We start from the raw sequence: 25,487 nt of genomic DNA on the forward strand, positions 1-25,487 counted from the left end.
GAAGTGCATGACAGAACTGTGAAGTAGTGTCCTCTCCTTTACAGTTTGTTGTTGTTATGGGTTGAACTCCTTATCTCAGCACATGATCGGCTATACATAGCGACCAGTATACGTGGAGGAGGAAAAAGAGGGATAAACCCCGGGAATACCCACTGACCCACGGAAAGCAAATGTGTACACATGCTGGCCGAGCTAAAGACTCGATCGCACGCTGACTGAGGTCACAGGTATGGGATCTATAAAGGCGAATGCCTTAGGCCACTTAAATTCTAACAAATTTTCTCTGTTAGTTGTCAGTCACTAACATATTTCCGACAGTTTTAGGACTGTATATCCAAGCAAGTGTTCTATCCAGTTGCTGGATTTATTGAGCATGGCTTTACTTTCCAGTAGGTTGTCGTGAAGAAACATCTCCCGTCATGTTCACTTCCCAATACCGTAGTAAAGTCCGGTACACTTGTGATCACTAACCCGATAAACTAGCATCTGTGCAAATCGTGAATCCCTTTTGTGGGTTTCGAGGGGTATTTCTGCTGCAAGTCGATTTCTGTTTTGCCACTGGAGAAAAAAGTTTTTTATGTGATTAGATATCGTAAAATACTGATCTCAATGGCACGTAAAATGTCATTGGGTTTGAATGCGGTCAGCGGGTAACAAATCTGCCGCCACAATGAACAGGCCCAGGAGATTAAGAAACTACCACGCTTTTGTCTGAATCCTCTCCGACGCATGAACAATGTTCTAGACACATTTGGGAGCGAAACGTACAAGATTGAGGTTTATGAGAAATTCCATGCCGAGATAGATAAAATGTTCAGTAAGGGAATAAGGTCCGACTCTTAGACTTTTATTATCCACCTTAGATTGCGCATGATGTTAAGAAGGCTGCTTAAATCTTGTACAAAAACCGAACTTACCCAATGTTTTTGAGGATTGTTGTCCAGGTACGCTACTGTCATAGTGGAGGAGGTCGTCCTGAACCCAAGAGATTACACAGTGTCATGTAGTGTCATGTAGTTGTGAAAGAGCAAGGACTCGGACGGAGACCGAAAGGAAGAACACGGAATTGATATACTGTGCCCCTATAGGCAAAGTGAAAATATCTGTCACGAAGTCGTATGGACAGATCGAAGTTAATCGGGTAGTTGACGCTTCGAAAGACGAACGGGCTTTGGCGTCTCCATCTAAAAAAAATGGGTTGTTTCTGCTTGTTGAGGTCGATCACAAGTCTCTATTTGCCGTTGGACTTCGTCACTAGAAACAGTCTCCAGAAGAAACCTTGAGTGTATTCATTTCCGTTTCATTGTTGGATCGGATGATTCGGGGATTTCCATTTCATCCATTACCACAGATGGGATCCTGAAACACTTCCTATCTCAACCATATAGCCTTATTTAAGAGAGAGAGAGAGAGAGAGAGAGAGAGAGAGAGAGAGAGAGAGAGAATCATCTCTAATTCCAGCTGCATTAAGATCTGGTGTTGTTCGATGAATCCTCATGGAGGGTAGACAGGGCATCACGGCATACCCCATGACACTTGTTCGACATTCTGAAGTTTTAAGTAGGCTTCATAGCCCATGCGGACAAAATATAGATATTGCTCTTTTTGGCGGCCATTGAGCTGTATTTAAGGACATTAGACTAAGCATTATCTATCTGCACAGCACACACTTTGACTCTCTTACATGTATTGCACTGCGTTGTCAGTGAAAGAGAATTTAAGAAAGAAATGCATACAAAAAGTCCGCACCGTATGTTCATATTTGCCCATGACACATTATTTCAATAAACGTTTTATTATTGCTTAAGTTATCTCAAGAAAACATGAACATGTCTAGGTAATCTGAAATGTGCTGCACCATGGAATTTTCTGTTTTGAATCTTGCTATCATTTACCGACGGTGTTACCTCATTATCTACCATCAGTTATTATAATTAATACATATGTTTCCTTAATTAGTTTCTTTTCAAATTAATATATCATTCCTTATACAACAAATTGTATACTGGCATAATTTAGTCTTCTTAGTCATTAGTTCAGCCTGTAAATGAATTTAAATCTTCCTTACAGTAAACTTCAGCCAAAAACCTATTTTACACAAACAGCAATGAAGGACTTCCCATTGCAACTTTACTGACTACTAGAAACTTTTAGTGTTCTATTTTTGCTTGACAGGTGTTTTATTATCTTTAGTGACTCTGTTTATTGCTAGTGTAGCTCAGATATGTATGGACATCCACTAAAAAAAGTCCTAGGAGTATTATCATTATTTTCCTGACGAAAAATTGTTTTCAGGCTGGCGCAAAATGTGAGGGTTTGAGGGAAGTAGGACACAAAATTGCAGGAAACTCGCGATTCTGATATCTATAAGAAAAATTGAAGTTCTCAGATCCCAAAAGTTTTCTCCAGAGTTTCTCCTGTATAAATCATATTTGTTCGCGCCAGATAATCCCAAAACAGCGATCAGTTTTTGTCTTCTTGATTTAATCACGGTACTGATGTAATTTTCATATTAAACGTTCAGTACCCAGGAGCTAAAGCAAATGGCCTGATCACAATATTGATGAGGCATTGATTCTGTGTGGAAGTGAGTGATGGAGACACATCAGAACACTTTAAGGCAACGCAGATTTTGATAAAATGTGCAGAGTGAAAGGCTTGATTTTAAATTACATGTCACTTCAGATCAATTCGTCCACTAGCGTTTCAGCTAAACATATTTTTTTAAGAAATAATAACGGTAATGAAAAATACAGCTGAAACTGAGAGAAAAGTATTTTTCTTATTTAAAAGTTCGTGGATTACAGTAATTTCTACAATATTAACAGACAAAAACATGCCAGGATATTCAAAGTTATTTTTCTCCTCTTTTTAAAAATGCAAGCAATCAAAACAAATTAGATGATAGCCCTGCATGGATCTGATTCGGCTACAGCCCAACATCATTTGTCAGACTTTAATAGAACCAAGCATCTTTGTCATACGCTGTTATTAATAAGAGTGACTTGACGCTTTTATTCCATATCAAGGTAAACTATCCAACAATTGGGTTTATCTAACTATGTAGATGGCAACAATATGATCAGATGGTATTTGATCAGCTAAAGAAATAATAGTTAAAAATAAATACTTGTTCGAAGAATGTGGCAATAATATATGAATAATCCTTGCGTATCAAGATACAAACGTTGGAACTATAGCATTAAAACTATAATAATATTATCTAAAATGGTTCACTTCAGTACAGCAACATTTGCTGTATATATGTGACTTCATAAACTATTTGCACAGAGCTTTAACATACCGTTTTATACTCGCCAGTAAATCAGCTTCACCTGTAAACTGCACAGTCACAGATGTGCCAACACGTAATGCAGATCTGTGTCTATGCAATTTTTCAGGAGTAATTAGTAGAACAAAGAACATAGATCCTGATCTACGAGTACATTATGTGACAGCAGATGAGGGTTTGTGTTGTTTGCGATTGGACCCGATTTATAAGTGAATATATACGGTATACCTCTCTCTATGCACTTCTGTTGTATCGCTTTCAGAAAAGAATATCTGTTTAATTGATATTAACATGCAGGACAATGCATTAGTTTTAGGGGAACTATATGTATCTAGATTATCAAAAACGTTCCAATAATGTTTTGTACTACATTTCAGTAGAGACTTACTGTTTGGGGATAAACAAGTGCACGCAGTCCGTCGTAGTCCTCATACCCAGCTGTATCCCACAATCCTACGTTGATTGGCGTACCATGCACCATCACAATGGTTGAGCATGAATGAAATCTGGGAAGAAACAAAACCGCGTTAAACTGATGAATTCATACTCAAATATGTATTTTGACTGGAGTTTTTGTTTATCATCAGTGGAACATGCTTGTACATATTTGATCAAATTTCAAATACAAGACAGCATAATACAAAGATGATACACTGTATTACGTGACTGAATTTAAACATTTTACTTTGTTATTGTACAGTATTTTACGTTTGATGCTAAGCTGGTTGCATTTACATTATACGTGCACTTAATAAGGGGGGTGGGAATCTGTCTTTGGAACATCAGCTCGAGTACAAACATGTTCTAAACCAGTGTGCAAAACCCAACGCGTTTTGCAACAGTGACTCTCTTTTTCAGGTACAATATTTTTCTAACTGATTGTGAAATGACCAGATGCAAAAACAAAGGATACTTCGCCTCATTCTAATCAATTTGTTCTGCTCAACTGAAATATATGTTAAGCTATTTGACACACATGACATTATCTGGACTCGACTACCTGGCAGATAATTTTAAAATCTTACAAAGCTATTAATCACTAACACCTGGGCGGAAGACAATGGTCTGATAGACAAAGAACAAGAAGGGTTTATGACAAAATATTCCACATACGACAATATCTTTATTATTTATTCCTTAGCTCAAAAATATATATCAACAGGTAAAGGTAGATTTTAATCTCTTTTCGTCAATTTTAGAAATGCTTTTGATAAAGTACACGATGTTTAATTATGGCCGCTATTAATATGTAAGGGCATGAAAAGTAAATTATTGAACATTTTATATATATTTATATCTGAAGAGATGTGTCCGAGCACCTAAAGGTTTCTGTACTTACCTCTATTGTAAATTAAGCACATGGCAATGTTATGTTTTGAGCCCTATCATGTTTCCCTTTCTATTCATGATTTGACTACACGATTTAAGCTCGGATGCAATAGACATTTATTTATCTCAGAAGACGTTAATGATATTTTTGCAATACTTTAAGCTGATGACATTGATAACTGTTTTGATACAGCAGGGCTTTGACAACAACAAATAAATATCATTGAACGTTTCTGTGATCGAACGTTATGATGTTCAATCTCGTTAAAACCAAAATCATTCTATTCAGAAATGAGGGATATCTGAAACAAACAAAGTTGTGATGCTTCAAAGAAAGGCGTATTGAATGTGTCTTAATACAAGGATATGGGCTTATGTTTCATCCCAAACATGGTTTGGTCACAAGCAAAGCAGATACTAGCGGATCAAGCAATGAAAGCAACTTCATGTATTCTGAATTATCAAAAGCGGTTGGCTGTTTTAGTGTATATGATACTTATAAAATTTTGGACTCTGTGATAAAACCAATTGTTTGTTATGGATCAGAAATTTTGGAATTGGAATTTAGTACATATATTGAAATTGTCAATAAAACTTTTGTAAACAGTGTTCCTTATACTAACAATCATGAGATTTTGTTAGAGAAGTGCGGAAGATACCCGCTTTCTACCTTGTATTTTTACGATATATTAAATAGTGGCTGAAGGTTGTAAGAATGTCTCCAACTTGCTACCCACATCAATATTATTTAATGCATAATAGATGACATGAAGCCAACAGTGTATACCGAGCAACCAAACTTAAAGACATTGTATTTCGCTTCGTTTTGGGGTATGTCCGGCTAAATCAAGATGTTGAAGACGAAAAACAATTTATTTCACTATTTTTTCAAAGAACTGAGGATTCGACTTTCCAAAACTGGTTAAGCTATATTAACAATTCATATAAATGTGTGTAGTGTAGCATGTATAGAACTGAATTAGAACCTAGCACGTGGATTATCATACTTATTGATGAAGTTAATCGCTCAATTCTGGTGCCCAGCATACATGCCAAAAATAGAGACATGTAGTCACAGTAGGAGAGAGAAAAATAATAGTTACTGTGATTTATGCCACACAATAATGTTTATTTCATAGACGATGGATTCCATTTTGCTTGTGTTTGTCCATCTTACGAAAACTAAAGATCGATATACCTTAATGAAATCTATAATCTTTATTTGTCTGTAGAAAAAAGAAGTATCCCTGGTATGTCAAAATAATATAATAATTATCGAAATCTTTCTTACTATGTCATTTCGACTGTTCGTCTTAGACAATATTTGATAACTCATACGAATCGTGAATCATACACTCAGTGGTAGAAAGAACCTTAATAATATTGAACACTGATTGATCATTAGAAATGTGGTAAGTATATTCATTGATTTATGTACACCATGGCGTATACAATATTTACTTGTAATGTAGTTTGTTACGTGTGTTGGCGTCCTAAATTACTGAATTTATTATTATTATTATTATTATTATTATTATGATGATTATTATTATTATTATTATTATTATTATTATTATTATTATTTAACATCAGAAAGCAGGAGCTTTTAGTAAAAGTGAACATGTAAATCTGAAAATTACTGAAGTTGGAGATATTCATGTTGACGCTTATCTCAGAATTTTTCTTGTCAGCACAAGAATGAGAAACTGCAAGGTAGCCATGACCATGAAATTATCTGAATTTATTGTCTTGTTTATCACATTTTGAACTTCACTGTCATTTAAAGTATTTGTTTATCTTTTTTATTCACTGATTCCATCATATTTATTTACCTATTTCCGTAGTTATTGTTTTGTCGTTGTTTTTGTGTCTGTTTTAATGACATATTACTAGTTATCATCGTGCCTAGGATATGGGGGCCTAAGTGCCTTTTTTCCTATTATACACATGGGTTCGTATTAAACCTGTGACCCTTCAATTACAAATCCGAAGCTTTACCAACTGAACTAACATGGCTTAATCTCTATTTATAGTAAAAGTGGATGAATACTTTACAAGCATACGATACACCAACCATTTAATATTCCCATACTTCTGTTTAAGACTGCAGCCTTGGCACTAATGTTTATATGTAGTGGCTTGTTAATTTGTTGTTCAACACCCTCAAACTTAATTAGCACAACAGTCCGACTTGTTTAGATCAAAATGCATACTTAATGATTCATGTAAGGACATTCCTCTCTGCTGTTTTGAATGGGCTGTTTCTATGTATAAACATACGCCGTTTTCAGTCGTCTTTATCAGATCACGTGCATAACTGCAAGCTTTGACCCACTTAGGTATTTATGTAATCTTCAATGAAATATTGGGAACACAATAAATAACACACCAACAAGAGGCTATGCCAGGTATCTGCCATTTGTATTACAGTACGTACAAGGTCGGAATTTTAACTCAAGCAAATGCACGGAATTTCCACATTTCTACTGTCATGTTAATTCCAATTGTTTCAATAGCCTTTTATATGATGATTTTTATGTAATTGTTTTCTTTGACCATGGATCGATTTATCTAAATACAAATAGGTAGTCTTTGGAAGGTATATGTACGATACTGATTATTTCAGCCTGACAGGACATGCCCTTTATTTCAAACAATGACATCGGCAGAAACTTTAGGAGGAAAAGGCAATCGTTGGCTATAACTCTTACAAATGACAGCATTGAACACTGGAATAATTTTCATTCAATTGTATGCACAATTGGGCTGAAATCCAACAAACCCGGTAAAGTAATGCTGTAAAAAATCAGTAGGATTGGAGATCAAGGGAAATAAGTTATTAAATCATGTCATGGAATACGGAACATAATCAAACTTAGTGAAGGTATTACAAATATAACACCACCTGCCACATTTCTTTTGAATCCAACAAACCTTGGAAATGTTATGACGCAGAAACCCAATTTATTAGGAGGAGCTTTTAGGTGGTTCAACTCATGTAAATGATGTCAGTAAATGTAGGAAATCAAGTTCTTTTAAGGTCTTACCAATATGAAACCACATACCGAATTTGCTTGAAATCCGACATGTCTTGATTGCATATGCTTCAGAAATCAAAGTCAGAATGATAGACAACCAGGGAACATAACTCCTGAAAATGAAGTATTAAAACAACCGAAAACAATCAAGGTTTCAACAATATAAATCTGCATGTTAATAATGGTTGAAATCCAACAAAACTCCGTAAAATTAAATTTTAAAACAAATTTAGAAGACAGAAGCCATAACTTCTCTAAATGATGACGTAGAAGGCTAAATATCAAACCTTTTTTAAAAGTCTTTTCAATGTATCTGCATTCAAAAGTTGGATAAAATTAAACTATTCCCAACAAAATATCTTACTAAACCAAACTGTTAACAGATGGATGGACGGACAAGTAAGCAGATGGATGTGCAGACGGGGTTACTACAGGGATCCTAACCTTCGTCCAGTAGGACCTAAAATAATAAAATACCAGTAAAATAAAGAAGCTTTAAGTAATCACATTAAAAACTTGTCTCTTTATTGAATTCTAACCTAGTGATAATTAAGATACGAATACCAAGATAGCAACATAAGAACTGCCACATAAGCATCAATATAAGAAGAGGAAAGATGCTGAATTCATGGGACTGAAAGTTTATATTCACGTTGAATACTTACACAGTAGGAATATCTTCTGCTGGAAAGGCATTGGTGGTATAACTGATCAAAAGACATGTCTTACCAACGGCACTGCAAAGGGGAAATCAAAGACTTATTTCCATCTTTGTTTCAAACACAACAAAAGAGGGTGAATTTTAAAAACACTTTTCTAGGCAACAAATTGGTCCTTTAATTAAGTCAAATTCAGATTCATTTCTTCAATAATTTGGCATGATGGAACCTGAGAAAAATGCTTTCATTATACATGTGATGGGATGAGATAGGTGGTGGTATTTAAACCTCCAAAAGTTTGCTTTTGTCTTCTCAGCAGCTATTTTTCTATGGTCAGAAGAAATTCTGAATTATCCCATTAAAACTTCATCTCAAAATTACAACACTTTGCAAGACCAAAATAAAATGTAATTTATTATAACGAAAACCGAACTACCTCAAACAAAATTATATACTGCAGGTACTTTCTACATCATGTTCGAGCAAAACCTATTGACAGCTGGGTCTTAATGACTTTTGTACAAAGTGACTTCTGTATTTTCCTTAAAATACGTGGACTTTGAAATGCAGTAGTTGTGTAGAATATGGCGTTTTACCTGTTAACCGTCTTATTCTTATGCAGTCAACAAAAAACAATTGACATCGCGTATATCGGGGTCAAAAACCACGGGTTAGGTACTACAGTACTGTCTGAAACATCGGTCACCTTTTTAAAACAAAATGTATATTTCCATCTGCATATCACAATAACATTGTTGCAGTTATAACCCAGCCTGAATAAAACACTGTAATATTGCTTATGTGTTTGAAAGTTCAGCACTCTCACACTAAAGCTGTTTATTGCAGATCAATGTTAACCATGTCTTACTCATGAAAACCAAAAATGACATTCAATATGAAACTAGACCTATTAACAAGTACATTATAAAAGGACCACTGGCCGCCACAATGTGCTTGGCATTGCCGTCAAAGGAGTAGGTAGTAGAAATGCGAAAGGTTGAGGGATGCAGCTACATGTAATTGGCTATTTACCTACCTACATGTAATTGGCTATTTACCTACCTACATGTAATTGGCTATTTACTTATCAAAGGACATCAAATTATGCCTAATATGTTTTGCTGATTTAAAACATATATTCCATGTGTTAATATAATTTATTATTTATCAAGAAATATTTGTAAAGCTTGAATAAATCTTTATTTTGTTGTGACTTCAAACTATGACTTTAAGACACAGTAAAATGAGCCTTGTGTGATTCATAAAAGTCCCTCCGCCATCATTATTATTCCTAGCGATCAACAATGCTCAGCTATTTAATAAATCAACTTCATTACCACAGTAAAATAATATTTTGTACAAATGTTCTTTTCTTAACCCATTTCCAGAAAAAGAAGGATTATCGGCTAACAATTATACTCCTAAGGAACTTAAACTGTTCCTTTAAGCACATCTGCTATTTAAACACTGTATATACGGTGATCACAGCACATTATTAAAGATTACACGTTTCATACTCTTTGGACAGTGCCTGTGAATAAATAAACATATTCTAAATCAAGTCTTCTTGTGTGCATAATTATTTGTCATGTAAAATAATTCAGCCAGATCTCTGAGACATTTTATCATGAGCTAACTTCCTCCACTATACAGCAAAAGCTGTCCCAGCCAGCCTGACATCATTAAGGGGCATTTGTGTATACTATGCTTGGTTGACATATGAAATGGTGGCATTGTTCACATTAGCCACGTCTTCGGAATGTACCGATGGTGCTACCTTATTTATTGTGGTTGATGAAAAAGATCATATAAATAGGTATCAATAACAGTTTTACTTTCTGTTGTTTATGTCGGTTTCTGTTTCATGTTTCATGTTGATGGCCCCAATGAAGCACTGTATATGGTGTCTGACTTGTGTCAGTAACATTGTTTTAATCATTCAAATGACCACCGTTTATAGTTAGCCTATGTTTTTATGGTTTTCTTCTCTATTTTGGTTATACAGAATGTTTCATCCCCTTAATACAATACCTATTTAGATTTTGACAGACAAATCCACAAATTTAAGTACCCATAAAAATGTCCTTGTTTCTTATAAACATAACCATGAGATGTGATAGCCATGAAAATAAATGAAACCACAGTATACTGTATAATAAACACAAAGATAGATTAATTGGTAATTACCTAGACAGCTACATGTAATTTGGCAGTTCGTTGCAGCAAACCCCATTGCGTTCAATTATATAATCTGCATCATTACCTGACATTGATCATGGTCCATAAAAGAAACATCTTACAAATATTGTGCCTTCTTGCCATGACTCTATGCATAAATTTTGTGTAATCATACATTTTTTAATATGTCAATACATGGTAACTGCGACTTTTTGTGGATTTAACATCTTACTCTCCAATGGAATTCAGCATTAGGACAAATATTAAACCCGTACTCTGATGGTTACCATATCATCCACCAAGTTTGTTAACTTTTGCACTTAGTGGATTTGGAACAGGCAGATGGACCGATGTCGAGTAGGACAAGATCTCCGACGCTAAAGCCTGGGAATAATATAATGCAGTGTTATACTTACTTACAGTGAGCCCAGGGACATTCTTCCACCACAGTCTGTCATTGTCCCCTTAAAAGTAGCTACCTGGACCTATAATATATTTATTATTTTATGGGGAAAAGGTAAATGAAATGACCCACTGACCACTTAACCAAGCTGCATAGTTGAAGAGGACGCGTGTTTAAATATTGAACTTCAAGGCAAGATCCAAGAAGTTTGTTACCATGACTGGGCTTATCTGTACTTGATACTGACTTCTTCGATTACCCAAATAATGTACAAGTACTATATATATATATATATATATATATATATATATATATATATATATATATATATATATATATATATATATATATATATATATATATATTCAATATAAATCAATTCCAGTGTAGATAACAGAGATCGTGATCTGTCATTGCATAATGCATAGGAGCTACATAAGTTGCTCTACTGATTGCTCCCAACAAACTGTAGACCTGTACCTGTGACGTCTGCAGCTGGGATAGACTTATAAGAAAGTACAAATGGTATGCGACATACCAGACAAACCAGGTTTGCAATGGGGCATCATGCCTCAGACATGCAGAATGATGTCCTACCTAGTCACATTATCCTGACACAAGGCCGACCAGTCCTAACCCTAACCTCTTAATGCTGAGCGCCTAACGATGAAGCTGTTAATACCACATTTATAAGTCTTTGGTATGACTCGGCCGGGGTTCGAATCCGCGACCTCCAGCATCCGAGGCGGACGCTCTAACCACTAGGCCACCGGAGCGGTCTTGTACCATAAATAATAAACCGTTATGCGCAAATGATCTTTGCATATATGTGTGTGTGTGTGTGTGTGTGTGTCTTTATTTATGAATCAGTGGGCTCTGCCATACAGTGCTTGTCCTTCACATTGAGATTTAACCTGGTGATTTAATTGCAAACAGCAGACATATTTTTGTTGAATTTTACTAAACTTGTTTGTTTTGTATTTTTTATACTTAGTTAAAGACCATAGAGTCGAAACAGCTGCCAAACAGAAAACACACAAAACACACAAGGCATAATTTAAAACATGAGTAAGCAGAGCAGAGAGTTTTAGAAGGATGTACATAAAAATGCATTAAGTTGGATAACCAGATAAATTGAAAGCACAAGTTAGGACCATTTACCAAAAATGCCTGTTGCAAAGAATCAAAGGTAAAAGTCGAAATTTAAATCAAACACAAAAGCACCAATTTAGGACTAGAAGCATGCTGAGATGCAGATTATGCCTTAATGAGAAAGAAAGAAAGTCAAGAAATTTGTCGCATGATAATACATAAGTCAAGTAATGAGAAAACAGAACGGTAACACCGATTTTAGCGGTTGTCATCATGGTAGGGGAGTTGGGGTGGTATTATTTGCAGATATTAGATTTAAAGTCTTTACCATTCCAGGATAAAAAAGTGATCTAAATTAATTCAAATTGATTATTGTCTAAAGTGAGTGGGTAGCTCAATAATTCGGATGGCAGTTTCATATCCAACTTATTTTTTTGACAAATGTTTTAATTTGAGGGACATCTAGTATATTTGAATATGCTCAACTGTATGAATTGTCTTTAAAACTTATTAAAACATCTAAACAGTTGAAAGCACATTTATTTAAAATTTGTGAAAGTCTCCCGAGTCATAGCCCGAAGTCTGTGCACCTTCAGGACTGGAATAAGTTCAATAAGGAAGAGTTAAAGATAACTGCTTTTGTAATCATCATACACAAATCTCAGAGGACTCTCTTGTATTTGTTTTGAGTATAGTTGTGCTCATTTCATTGCAGAAATGCCAGGCTTAGGGACATAAATTAAAGTTAGAAACAATAAATGTATATGAGATTGTCCGTTTGTTGAGTCTAGTTATCTTCTTAATAATACTTTCAAGACAGAAAGTTGCCTTGAAACGTAAATATAAAGATATTTTACATCTGATTCGAAGTGTAGTTTGTAGTCTTTGTAAATTCCTAGTTTGACAATTTCATCACAGTTTATGACAGCACTGCTTATGCTTAGTGCAGGCTTTACCCTGAATGTATTTTTACCCACAGGATTTAAAATGGTGATGTTATTTAATTAAGAAAATGATTAGTCTGCAGATCGTTTTACATCTTATTGTTAGGCTGTTAGTTATAACGTCTAAAGCAGATGAATGCTGTGCGGGTGTTTAATAGGTCCGTCTAATGACCCAAACACACCCAAGACTGTCCCAAAAACACCCAAGACTGTCCCAAAACACTGTCAGCTAGCCAGGATATAAGCTGCAATTAATAGCAACCAAAACAAAATGTGATCGGTGTTAGTTTTCTTGACAAAATTAGTAAAATTCCGCATTGTATACTTATCGAGTAAGATCCGAATAGTGTATCCCTTGTATGTTATCGAAAATTGGAAAGAAAACTTTTTAAATTGATGACACGGAACGGAATGATAAATAGATTTCAATTACAATGTGCAACATTTTTTTCACTAAGCAACGGATACTGTAGATACTGTTAACATTTAAAATTAAATGCTGAACTTGACGTTTGAGAATGAAAAAAATACACGTTAAAGAAAGAATAACACGACACTGCATTTAAATTTCATTATCATTCGTTTCTCAATGCAGTTTAATCCAATTATGTCACAAAGGGGAACCACAAAAGATGCATTTGTCTGACAATATTATTGAGTAGCAAAAGTATTTATTTTATTTATTTTGCTTTCGCCGTGAAGTACATAATTATTATAATAAAAGTTATGTACTACAAATCAAAGTTTGTTTGTTTTACATACCCTTTTTGTCTCGTGACCATAATCCAATTAATTCATGAAAGGGGACCGAAAGGGATGCCTCTGTTTGACAAAATCCTGGCATTAATCAGGATGATTGATGAACAGCAAATTAAATTAATCAATAACAAAAGTGGGGTCTTTTTTGTTTTGATTTGATGGCGCGGTAAATTGCATAATAAACAAGGTGTCATTGATGTACGGCGAATCAGAATTTGTTGGTTTTGCACTCCGTTAGGTCTCGTGGTTTAATCTTGTTAACGGCTGCTATGTTACTGAAAAATCTCAAGGTTAATTGCCAAATTTTCGCAGGTGAATTAATTATAAAATACAAGTCTTTAACTCGCTTATATGTTATACATTATTTCTGCAGCTCATATCTACATGTTTGGCTGATATTCTAAAATCGATATCAGTTCATTCTAAATTCAGAAATTGACAATGCCTCCGAAAAGTACATCATTACCCCAGCTAAAAGAGTATCAGTCTGGGCATTGGGTTCATGTCGTTTAAAGTGTTCGTCTGACTGCATACTTTGCCACCCTTGCAAACAATGGAATCATTCCAACTGTGAATAGTTGTCTGCAGAACAATTTATTTTCTTTCCTGAAAATGATAGAGCAGCACATGCATGCAACAACTGCGTCGCGTTAAAAGATGGTTACTTCAACTTACAACTACTCACAAAGACTATGCGGCTTGGAACAGATGTCCCCTTTGGGTACTGACTGTCTTAGCTTCACAGCAACACCAGAGAGTTAGTTACTCGAGTCCTTTCGGTTCTATGGAAAGCAAGTTAGTCCGTCAGATTTTCTCGGAATAGATTGAAATGCACAAGAATTTAATGAATTATGTCTTCTTGCGTTATTCCTACACTAGATACTAGCGACAGCAACTGCCTTTTCAACTCTGTTTCAATTGTATTAACGGGAGGTCCATAGTGGGCGTCCGAACAGAGGTTGCTCACTTTGATTGAACTGTCACTAAATGCTGAAACGCACAAGTCACTATCGACTAGTTAATGAGCTACTCTTTTCATGCTGCACGTATGGCGGGCATTCGTTATTATGGATAGTAATTACCTTTTATGCTGTAGGTTTACCAGTTCAGACACTGCATACTAAAATGAATGGACCGTTCGACAAAATTCGTGAAGTCTTGACTAAATTGTTTTCTGCAGAAGAAATTAAACCAATACACAGCTTACCATAATATAGAACGGAATGTGTAAAATGCATGGTACCACCTAGACTGATAATCATTTCGTCCCTTTTCTAAAGAAGAGTGGCAATTAATCATGCAAACTACGAGCACTTTTATCATCCCGAAATAACACCCGTCGTAGTTAATAAACGGACATTTTATTTTTAGTAATATACAACTTAACGATGGAATTTAAAATTATCAGAAGCAAGAAGTCCGCATTATCAAGGACATTTAATTGACACGAAAATAAGTTGGTTTACTGGTTCGAGATTTTCCTCAGGAGATAAAACTTGAATGACAACAGTAAACTACATGATACTATTGTCTTACTCATCAATAAATATTTACAGAAAACCTTTATGGGATAAGTACAGTGCGAAGAAAACATGATCGATTTACATGAGAAATCAATAAAAACCAAGGGTAAATTTATATGCGTTGTTGTTCCATAGTGTTGAAAATCGACTATACTGGCCTGATTTATGGAAACGTTCAATATGTGTTTCGAATATATTAATTCAGAAAGAATCTTTAAGTTTTATTTTTGTAAGCATAAACTGTATCCTGGTAAATAAAATCTAAACGCGATAGTTCATATCTATTGTGTTCTGTCTTTGGCTAGGAAAATTTTAATAATTATCTTATGTAAATTTAAGAGCTGAAGATCAACCTTTTACATTCTCTCAGAATGTTGTCAAAAGTATTAATACCTACTAAAATATGTCAGGTGTGTGTGTTCTGTTGTTGTTCTTATACATCACAGAGTCCAAATCAGCCCGTAATCTGGGTCGAATCTGCCCGTAATTTGGTCTGAATCAGCCTCAATCAATAATACTTTTCCTCTTTACATAAGATATACATCGATAAAGACCCAACAGAGCTGAGTAAGAAAATACTACGTCTATCGAAAGCATGACACAAGCTTGGCTGACTAAAGTACAAAGCTCCGGGTTTCCTATCCCGCCCCACGACTTTACAAAACTTTTTCTGATCCTGTATGGCACTTGATAAAAACTTACGGATCGCCAACAACCACACATTTCATCGCCTGCATTGCGTCTGTGAGATACACGGAAGTTCTCGAACTCCGATTATTGTGTAACGAAAGATCTAAAGGTGTCAAATGAAACTTCCTTGGTGGATCTGATTAATTATACAAGGCCATAGGGCTGTCACCCTTATTTATAGACCCCTGATAAGAATATATTTTTAGAAAGATTTGTCTTACCGCTTAAATCCTAATTGACTAACACTAAGTGATGTTGAAAATATTTTCATTCTGTGATCATATTATTTAATAAAAGCGTTTTAATTATATGTTCAAATGTCTCGGATTTGACGATATATGGATCAGTATTTGTTTTGTGGTAGGTATAAAATGAGAAAAGGACGCTTTTTTATAGTGCTACGGTGTAAGGCGTCTCCCCTGATATGTATGTTTCTGGGTACGATAGTAGTGAAGTGGGGCGGTTTAGGGTCTATGGGACTTATCATTAAAAACAGGGTCCCGGCACTATAGGGTCTATGTAAATTTAACATGGGGAAAACTAGCCCGGCACTATAGGGTCTATGTAATTTAACATGGGGAATACAGGACCGGCACTATAGGGTCTATGTAAATTTAACATTAACACCCCCTGGGCCTGTACAGGTTCTATGTAAATTTAACATGGACACAAAACCCTGGGACTGTATAGGGTCTATGTAAAATTGAAACAGGGAGGGTCTCTATTTTTTCTTTTTAAAAAAAATAAAAAAATAAAATAAAATAAAAATAAAATAAAGGGGTAGGCAATTGAAAGTCTATCTCTTTTCGAGAGATGTGGGTGGCCCTGAAAAGGGCCTTTGGGTTTATGTTAATGTATCCATTAACATAAGGGGCACCGCATTCGTCTTCTTCTTGTCCTTAGGCTGCGTCTCACTGTAGGACCGTAAATCAGGACTCTTTTGAGGCATCCTTGTCTTTCTACGTAGATCCTACGTAAATCCGTCCGGAACATCATTGAAGACACAAGCGTAGAAGATTGCACATCGGTCCACATCTTGAGGCGCCGAGAACAGGTGAATCAATGCAGTGAACTGCGCTTATTTATAGGTAGAGGTAGGATTGAAACGGATTGAGTTTGTTGACCAATCCAAACACGCGTTGCAAAATTCAGTCAGCCCGCATCCAATCCGAAGAGAGCAGTCTGTGACGTCACGTGGTCTATATAGATTCTCTAGCGCCTGTGTGCAGTCAGTCTATGCGACAGTTATTCAACATGACGGAAACTCAGAAAACGATCAACTGGGGTGCACCAGCAGTGGAGACCGCCCAAGGGAACCCGGACTTACTTTCAGAAGAGGTAAATTGGGATTCTGTGGATTTTCTTACCTCGCAAGAATTTGTTCCGGAACCTTCGTCACCTTTATTACCGCAAGTGGAGAATTTTAGACAGAGACAGAAAGAAGAATTGGAGAAATTTATACAGCGGCAAAAGGAAGCAGAACAAGCTTTTCTCCTACAGCAACAGCAACAAGAAGAAGAGGTAAGAAAAAAAACAACAAGAAAAGGCAGCAAAGAAACAAGAGGGTGAAAGTCAAATTGTCAGGGTACTGTTGGACATTTTAGCGGAGTTAAGAGGTCTGAAACAAATGTATCAGACTTCTTTATCACGACCGAAGAGAATACGACCTTCCCGAGCTAAACACGCCAACCCTGTGACTAAGCCTACCGTACCACCCTTAGTGATTTCAACCAAATCATCATCATCAGAAGTAGGCCTCGGCCGTGGCAAAGGCTTAAGACAGTTAAAGTTGATTACTTAAACTCAACCCTACACCAAAAAAGGTCCTTTTCAGGGCCACCCACGTCTCTCGAAAAGAGATACACTTTCAATTGCCAACATCCATTAAAACTCAAAAAAACAACCCATTTTACCCCTATAGTACATGTGTATGAGTGTGTGTGTGAGTGTACGTTCTTATTTTAAAATCAAAACCCAAAGACACTTACCTTTTATAATTAATTTATTCTTTTATCAATATTTACAATCCAATTCACAATTCACAACAGAGCACTTTAAAAAGTTCATAGACTTCTTCTGTCTCATTGTTTACTCTCTCTGTTCTTTCAATTTCTTCACCGTCACAGTCTTTTCCTCTTCTTCCTCCTCACTTTCTTCCCTTCTTCTTTTTTTCTCCTGTTTCTTTTTCTTCACCTGTCTGCTTTCCTCCTCCTCTTCTTCCTCTTCGTCTTCTTTCTCTAAAGAATCCCTCTCTTCTTCTGACTCCTCTTGTTTCTTTTTTGGACAATCTGGAGACCAATGTCCTTTTTCTTGACAATGATAACAGGTATCTTGACTTTTGTCTCTTTTAACCCCTTTTTTTTTCTTTTTTGACGGTCTGGACACTCTGAAGACCAATGCCCTTTCTTCTGACAGATATAGCAAGTATCTTCACTTTTATCTCGAATGGAAGGAGAGTAGTCCGTCGGCTGATCTGAAGACAATTTTCTAATGACCCCTCGCAAAGCTCTGATGAAACGTTCGATTTGGCTAGTCTCTTCCATCGTTGTGCTCGGTTAGAGAGTGAAATCAATAGTGAAAAGACAAGACACATACCCTTTTATATACGCTGGTCTGCCATGACTATAAAGTAGCCCGTGGTGTTTAAACTTTAGTCATTTGACATTTTGCTTTCAAGATGAAACGATCCAATTCATTTGAGAAGAAAGAAGAAAGTAAGAGGCAGAAACGCGATCTATCGCTTCTTACCAGAGCTGAAGTCTTGGCACAAATTCATGCCAGTGATTTTGAAGAGGACATGAGTGAACCAGAATCCAAACCCTCTAAACAAAGTTCGCCACCCTTAGTCAACCCTGAAAAATAATATTTCATTCGAGAGACGGAAAAGCGCTCCTCTAGAAAATTTAGAACCACGGCTTACAAATACGGTGAAGTTTAAAGATTTCTAGTCCGAAGTACCCTTAGAGAAAGCAGAAGGGTTCATCACCGGGGTGTGGGATTCTTTGCTCACCACACTCAAGCGACAATGTCAACCCAAAGAAGACGATCGCTTGAGACTCTCCATACAACACGACGGTTTGAAATCCCGTTTGGATCGAGTTTAGCACCCCTGCAGAATTGACTGCTTCCAAAGTCATGGACAAGATTCAACACGTGCAACAATATAATGACCAGTTTGACATCACCGATGGAAAAGCCACACTCGACATGACCCACGTCTCTCCTCCTCAAGGGACCGGACAACGCAATAAGGTGTTATTGGTGAACGACCTTCGCAGCACCAAAAAGAGTCTCGTCCAAATTCACAATTCTCAAGACCAGATGTGTTTAGCCCGAGCTATCGTGGTGGGACGAACCTATGCTAACAAGAACGACACGACAGAATGGAAAAGAGCCTGGGAGACTGTTCGACAATCGGACCGAGCCAAACAACGAAGTGAAGCAGAACTCCTGTTACGACAAGCTGGCCTGTCCAAAGACACACTCTGCGGCATTCCTGAAATGCAAAAATTGCAAATGTCCTAGCTCCATTCTATACCTTGAAAGTGCACCCTCAAGAAGTGCGCGGGCCTCTGTTGTTTCGAGGGAAAGACTTTAAGGATGGAAAATACATTCACCTTTATCATCACGATGACCATTTCGATACCATTACCAGTATCACTGGATTTCTGGGATACAGTTATTACTGTGAGAAATGTGACTATGGCTATAAAAATCGAAAGCAACAGACATTGCGGATCGAAATGCTCAGGATGTTTGGCCTCTCCGCCCTGTCTGAGCGAAGGGCAAGAACCATTGCATTGTCCTGCTTGTCTGCGCGCGTTTGTCAGCCCTGCCTGTTACCAACAACATCTGAAGACGCAAGGTTCACAGCAGAAATGTGCTTGTCAACTCCTGAGATTGTGCCCTACTAGTGGACAAGGCATACGTATCACTAATGCCAAGGCACACGTATGTTCAGGAAAGAAAAAATGTCACATTTGTCACCACATCGTGGACTTGGAACACCAATGCTACGTGCAAAAATACCAACCCCAACCAGAGAAAGAGGATGGACACAAGAAGAAAGGCAATTTCATTTTTTTCGATTTCGAATGCATGCAAGAGACCGGCATTCACATTCCTAATTTCTGCGTGGCTCATCGAGCGTGCGAGAAGTGCATTCAAGAACCTATCTTCAGTCATTGCCCTCAATGCAGCAAGATTCCCGGAGGGCGTGAAAAAATCTTTCGGGGACCTAACACGCTAGCCGATTTCGCCCAATGGGTCTTAGACCCCATCGACAAGACGTGGAGCCAAGAGGACATCGAACGTTACGGAGATTGTCATCGTCATGCCACAGTGATGGCTCACAATTTCTCCGGATACGATGGACAGTTTCTTTTGAGATACTATACGGAACAAGGCACCGAACGTCCTAAAGTCACTTTGAACGAAGCCAAAATCATTTTCATACAAGTGGGACAAGTGCAGTTTAAAGATTCGATGAGTTACTTAGCCATGCCTTTCAGTCGAATGCCTAAAACATTTGGAATGACAGAAATAGCTAAAGGGTACTTTCCACACTTTTTCAATACGGAAGCCAATCAACACGCCGTTCTACCCCATTTACCTGAGGCTCACTATTACGACCCTGACAACATGCGTACTGAACAACGAGAAGCTTTCTACGCTTGGTACCAGGCTCACGCCTCGGACCCTTTCGACTTTCAGGAAGAAATGTTAAAGTATTGTCGTTCCGACGTGGACATTTTGCGACGTTGCTGTGGAAAATTTCGAGAACTGTTCATGGAACACGGAGGGGTCGATCCTTTGAAAGAAGCTTGCACCATTGCCAAAGCATGTTCCTTAGTGTACCGGCAACGATTCATGCCTGAAAACACCGTAGCTGTCATCAGTCCTCAAACGACCCACTATGTCAAACGTCAATACTCGGTCAAAGCCCTACGCTGGTTACATTACTTGTGCGACAAGGAAGACAAATGGATTCAGCATGCCCGCAACTGAGCGGGCGAAAAGACCATTGGAACGCATTCGGTCGATGGCTGGGACTTAGAAAACCCCAAGATCGTGTACGAGTTTAACGGTTGCTTATTTCACGGATGTCCTGTCTGTTACCCTGACCGTGGCACTAAAAATCAGTTTTTACAAGGAACCATGGAAGACTTGTACCAGGCCACTTGTCAGCGACGCCTAAAGTTAGAACAGGAAGGATACCAAGTGGTGGAAATGTGGGAATACGAGTACGATCACCGTTTGAAAACCGATCCCGAATTTAAACGCCTCGTGGAAAGTTACCAGTTCATGGACCCGCTGAACCCGAGGGATAGTTTGTACGGAGGAAGGACCAATGCCACCTGTTTGCTGTACCAAGCCGACGAAGAGAAAGGAGAAGAAATCAAATACTTGGACGTGTGTTCGCTGTATCCCTACGTATGCAAATATTGTCGCTTTCCTGCAGGGCACCCACAATTGTTCACCGAACACATCGACCTGAAAAACATTCGACAATACGAAGGCTTGTTCAAGTGCAAAGTTTTGCCTCCCAAGGACTTGTACCATCCCGTCTTACCTCACCATTGCCAAGGCAAACTGATGTTTCCTTTGTGCCGTGCTTGTGCGGAAACGTGCAACTAAGATCAACCTTGTCAGCACACCCAGGAAGAACAGGCTTTGACGGGAACCTGGGTCAGCGTAGAATTGTTCAAAGCTTTGGATGTGGGATACCAACTGTTAGAAGTGTACGAAATTTGTCACTTTCCCAAGACACAACAATACCACAAGGGTGACCCCACTCAGAAAGGCATTTTCGCCGACTACGTGGATGCCTTTTTGAAAGTGAAGCAAGAAGCCAGTGGCTATCCTTCCTGGTGTCACACTCCTGAAGACCAAATAAAATTCAAAGAGAAATACCGGGAACAAGAAGGCATCACTTCAGATCACATCGAGAAAAACGAAGGCAGGCGATCGTTTGCCAAAGTGATGTTAAATTGCTTGTGGGGTAAAATGGCACAACGACCGTGCTTACCTAAGACGGAGTATTTGACAGAACCTTCCCGCTACTTCCAGATGATTCACGACAAAACCAAATTCATCAAACACGTGGACGTCGTTCGTGAGAATTTGATCTTGGTCAATTACGAAGAAGATCTGGACTTTGTACAAGACGACCCCTTTTGAAATGTCATCATTTCGGCTTACGTGACAGCCCATGCTCGCTTAAAATTGTACGAAGCTTTAGAACTGTTAGGGGAACGTGTCCTGTACTTTGACACGGACAGTTGCATTTACATCCATCACCCGAGTCAACATTACCCTGACATCGAAGGAGACCGTTTAGGAGCCTGGACAGACGAGCACCCCGACGACAAGATTCTAAGTTTCGCCAGTGGCGGTCCAAAAAATAACGGTTACGAATACCGGGACAAACAAGGAGAAGTGCACACGACGTGTAAAGTGAAAGGATTGACTCTGAATTATCGTACCAGTCGAGTGGTGAACTTTGGCGTATTGAAAGAAGCTTTGCAGTCTAGAGAAGATGAACACTTTAAAGTGACCACCTATCAACCCAACAAGATTGTACGTTCACTCACTCACCACATCGTCAGTAGACCCTTAGAAAAAGTCTATCAAATCGTGTACCAGAAGCGAGTGCGACTTCCCAATCATTTTACCTTACCGTATGGACACGTCGGTATTGGTCTGTATATAAAAAGGAACCCTAGGCAAGATCGATAGTTCATTGTGACTACCAAGACCAAGCGAACAAGATGAATACTTTCAGAGAAACACAAAACAAGTTCACACAGGCACAATTCAAGTGTGGGACTTCTGAAGTGGAATGCGATTGTGAGCCTTGCGATGGGAACGATGCTGTGCGCTGTGACCTTAGCGATGCCGTAAAGCATCATGGGTACTTTGTTCTCACTACCCCTATCATGGAAAGTGATGCTGTGCGTGCCAAACCTGAAGGATGTGAAAGCGATGCCGCTCGTCCTCTTGGACACTTTACTGGGTTTCATTTTAAAGGTGGATGTTCACCTTCACGTCTACCCCACTACGGATGTCATCCAGCCCTGAGCAAACTCCTGTCCATGTCACCCAACCCTCATCGAAACGAACCTGTGAAAGACGAATATTCGTTTCCTGTGCGTTTGTCGGAATACTGCGACTTTGAAAATCGTCTTCAATCGTTCAAAGGAAAATGGCCTAAGTATCTGGGAGGACCGACCCCTGAAGAATTAGCCAGAGCCGGATTGTTCTACTTGGGCGAAGGAGATAAAGTCAAGTGCTTCAGTTGCGGTGTGTCACTTCATCACTGGGAACCGCAAGATTCGGCCTACGTAGAACATGCTCGATGGTCACCGAATTGTCATTACCTACCCTTAGTGGGACCGAGACACTGAAGTAACTTACCATAATCTGTTTATGGATACTTTACAAGAGAACATTCGTGCTTTGCCTGTGGAGTTGAGAGAACGCATTTACCGAGAGCTGGTCAAAATACAAGTCAAACGTAAAGAACAGTTGCATCCGTTACGTCACCAGTGTTTGAACCACTGGTACCTGAATGCTATACAAGGACTGATTGAGTTAAAAGTGTTCCATTGGACAGACATTGATCAACGACCCCCTGGTTATAAAAAGAATTGGTTTGGTATGGATGATTCTATCTACTACATTGTAAACGTACTGGATCCAATTCCAGAGGAAGAGTTAACGAATTACCAACATCTTTTACGCAATGTCAACTTAGCGAAAGAGGAAACTTCTGAACGAATTTTAATGTGTAGATTAGTGATGAAACGATTTAGATTCGACAATGAATTAAAACCATGTATGTGCAAACGGTACATTTCTTGTGTCAGACAAAAGAGGATTTAGTATGACCTATTCATGGATACTTTACAAAAGAACATTCGTGCTTTGCCTGTGGAGTTGAGAGAACGCATTTGCCGAGAGCTGGTCAAAATACAAGTCAAACGTAAAGAACAGTTGCATCCGTTACGTCACCAGATCTTTAACCACTGGTACCTGAATGGCATAAGAGAACTGATTCGTCAGAAATTGTTTCAGTGGTCAGACCTTGTTCAATACTTCCAGGGCCCCGATGATCCACGTGTTGATCATTTTGGTTACTTCGAGATTCACCTAGTGCAACGCATAGAGGAAGACAAGTTAAAGGATTGCCAACATATTTTACGTGGAATCTACTATGCGGAAGAGGAAACTTCTAAACAAACTCTGACGTCTAGGTTACAGTATGCAAGATTTAGATTCCCTACTGGAGAACGAAGATCTCTGGCTAGAAAGTACGTGTATTGTTTCCGAAACAAAGAGACTATAAAAACAGGCTGCCATGCCACGACTTATGTCACATGTAATTGAACAGATTCCGTGGAAGGAACTCAATGACCATATTCGAACCGTGGATCATTACCATTGATTATTACAAGAACTGTATCCGTTCAATTTGGGTCGACATGTGGTGTGTGTCTTAGTGACTTGTTTTCTGGGATTTCGTTTACCAGCCGATTCCTTGTGGACTCTTTACGAACAGTACTTACCACCCAATGGCCTTAAATGGTCACGAAAGACTACTTTTGCTCAAAGCCTTGCGTTTTCATCTGGATACTTCTCGACCTCTACGGGAAAAAAAAGATTCCTCAACTTTTAGCTACCGAAGACGTGTATGACGATGTGTGTGTAGCTTGTGACTTACACCCCCATTGGACAGATGTCCGTGACTGGAAAAAAGGGGGTTTTGAGGCTTGGACCCAAGAAGTTGCCCAGTATACACGAGAGTTGTTCAAGGAAAAAAGTTACTTTTCAACCTGTGTTAGTGACAGTGCCAGAAGAACCCGTCACCCAGGACAGGACTGTCGTGGACAGGCCTGAAAGACCCTTTCGGGAGGACACTTGTGTGACCTTACCCCCAATAGAACTGGTCAGAACATTACCCAAAACATGTTGTACAGACACTTGTGTTTATTCCACGTTGATGGTTATCATGTGCCTTTTATCGTTGTACTTAAGCCTTTGGCTTTTATGTATTTTTGTCTTTCGTGTTCATGTTTAAAACATTCAATAAACGTGTCCTGAAAAAAGTATATAAACTCTCGTCTTCTCTGTTTTCGTTTCACAAGTGACATTCCTAACACTATGGCTACCTCTGCTGTCTCTGCTCCCTTTTCCTCTACTGTCAAAGTCATCGACGAACACTTAGATCGTGCCAGTTGGGAGGCTTTGTATCTTCGCCATCCCTTTAACATGCTCATTGCTGGACCTAGCGGTTCAGGCAAAACCGAATTCGTCAAACGCTTGATCGAACATAAACATCAATTGATCGATCGACCACATCAGCGCATCGTGTGGTGTTACAAAGAGTGGCAATACAGCCTCTTGCGAGAAAGTCAAGGCGATTCCATCGTGTTTGTGGAAGGCATTCATAAAGAAGACGACGGCATCGTCTCTGACTCCCGTCAAACCCATTTGGTCATTTTCGACGACATGTTAGGAGAAGACGAAGAAGAAATTAAACTGTGGTTCACGCGCAAAGGGCATCATCGTAATGCCAGTG

The 25,487-nt window shown here is 38.3% G+C and overlaps 1 protein-coding gene across 5 annotated transcripts in view; it reads right to left on the reverse strand.

Annotated features, from left to right (window-relative positions):
• LOC149803798 (ras-related C3 botulinum toxin substrate 1-like) overlaps window positions 1–16,047 on the reverse strand; it is a 28,586-nt gene extending 12,539 nt beyond the window's left edge. The window contains exons 1-3 of one of the 5 annotated variants that reach the window (XM_089953604.1): window positions 15,920–16,047; window positions 8,325–8,396; window positions 3,681–3,798 (exon numbers count right to left, since the gene is read on the reverse strand). In XM_089953604.1, coding sequence (XP_089809730.1) covers window positions 3,681–3,798; window positions 8,325–8,396; window positions 15,920–15,954 — 225 coding nt within the window. In that variant the 5' untranslated portion in view covers window positions 15,955–16,047. Of the gene's footprint in view, window positions 1–3,680; window positions 3,799–7,686; window positions 7,818–8,324; window positions 8,397–15,614; window positions 15,856–15,919 lie in introns of those variants that run through there. The other 4 variants (XM_089953605.1, XM_089953603.1, XM_089953606.1 and 1 more) reach the window with 4 other exon arrangements.
• Window positions 16,048–25,487: the final 9,440 nt, after the last annotated feature.

This window comes from Sinohyriopsis cumingii, chromosome 3, assembly GCF_028554795.1.
Source record: "Sinohyriopsis cumingii isolate HCF-2022 chromosome 3, ASM2855479v2, whole genome shotgun sequence".
NCBI lineage: Eukaryota > Metazoa > Mollusca > Bivalvia > Unionida > Unionidae > Sinohyriopsis > Sinohyriopsis cumingii.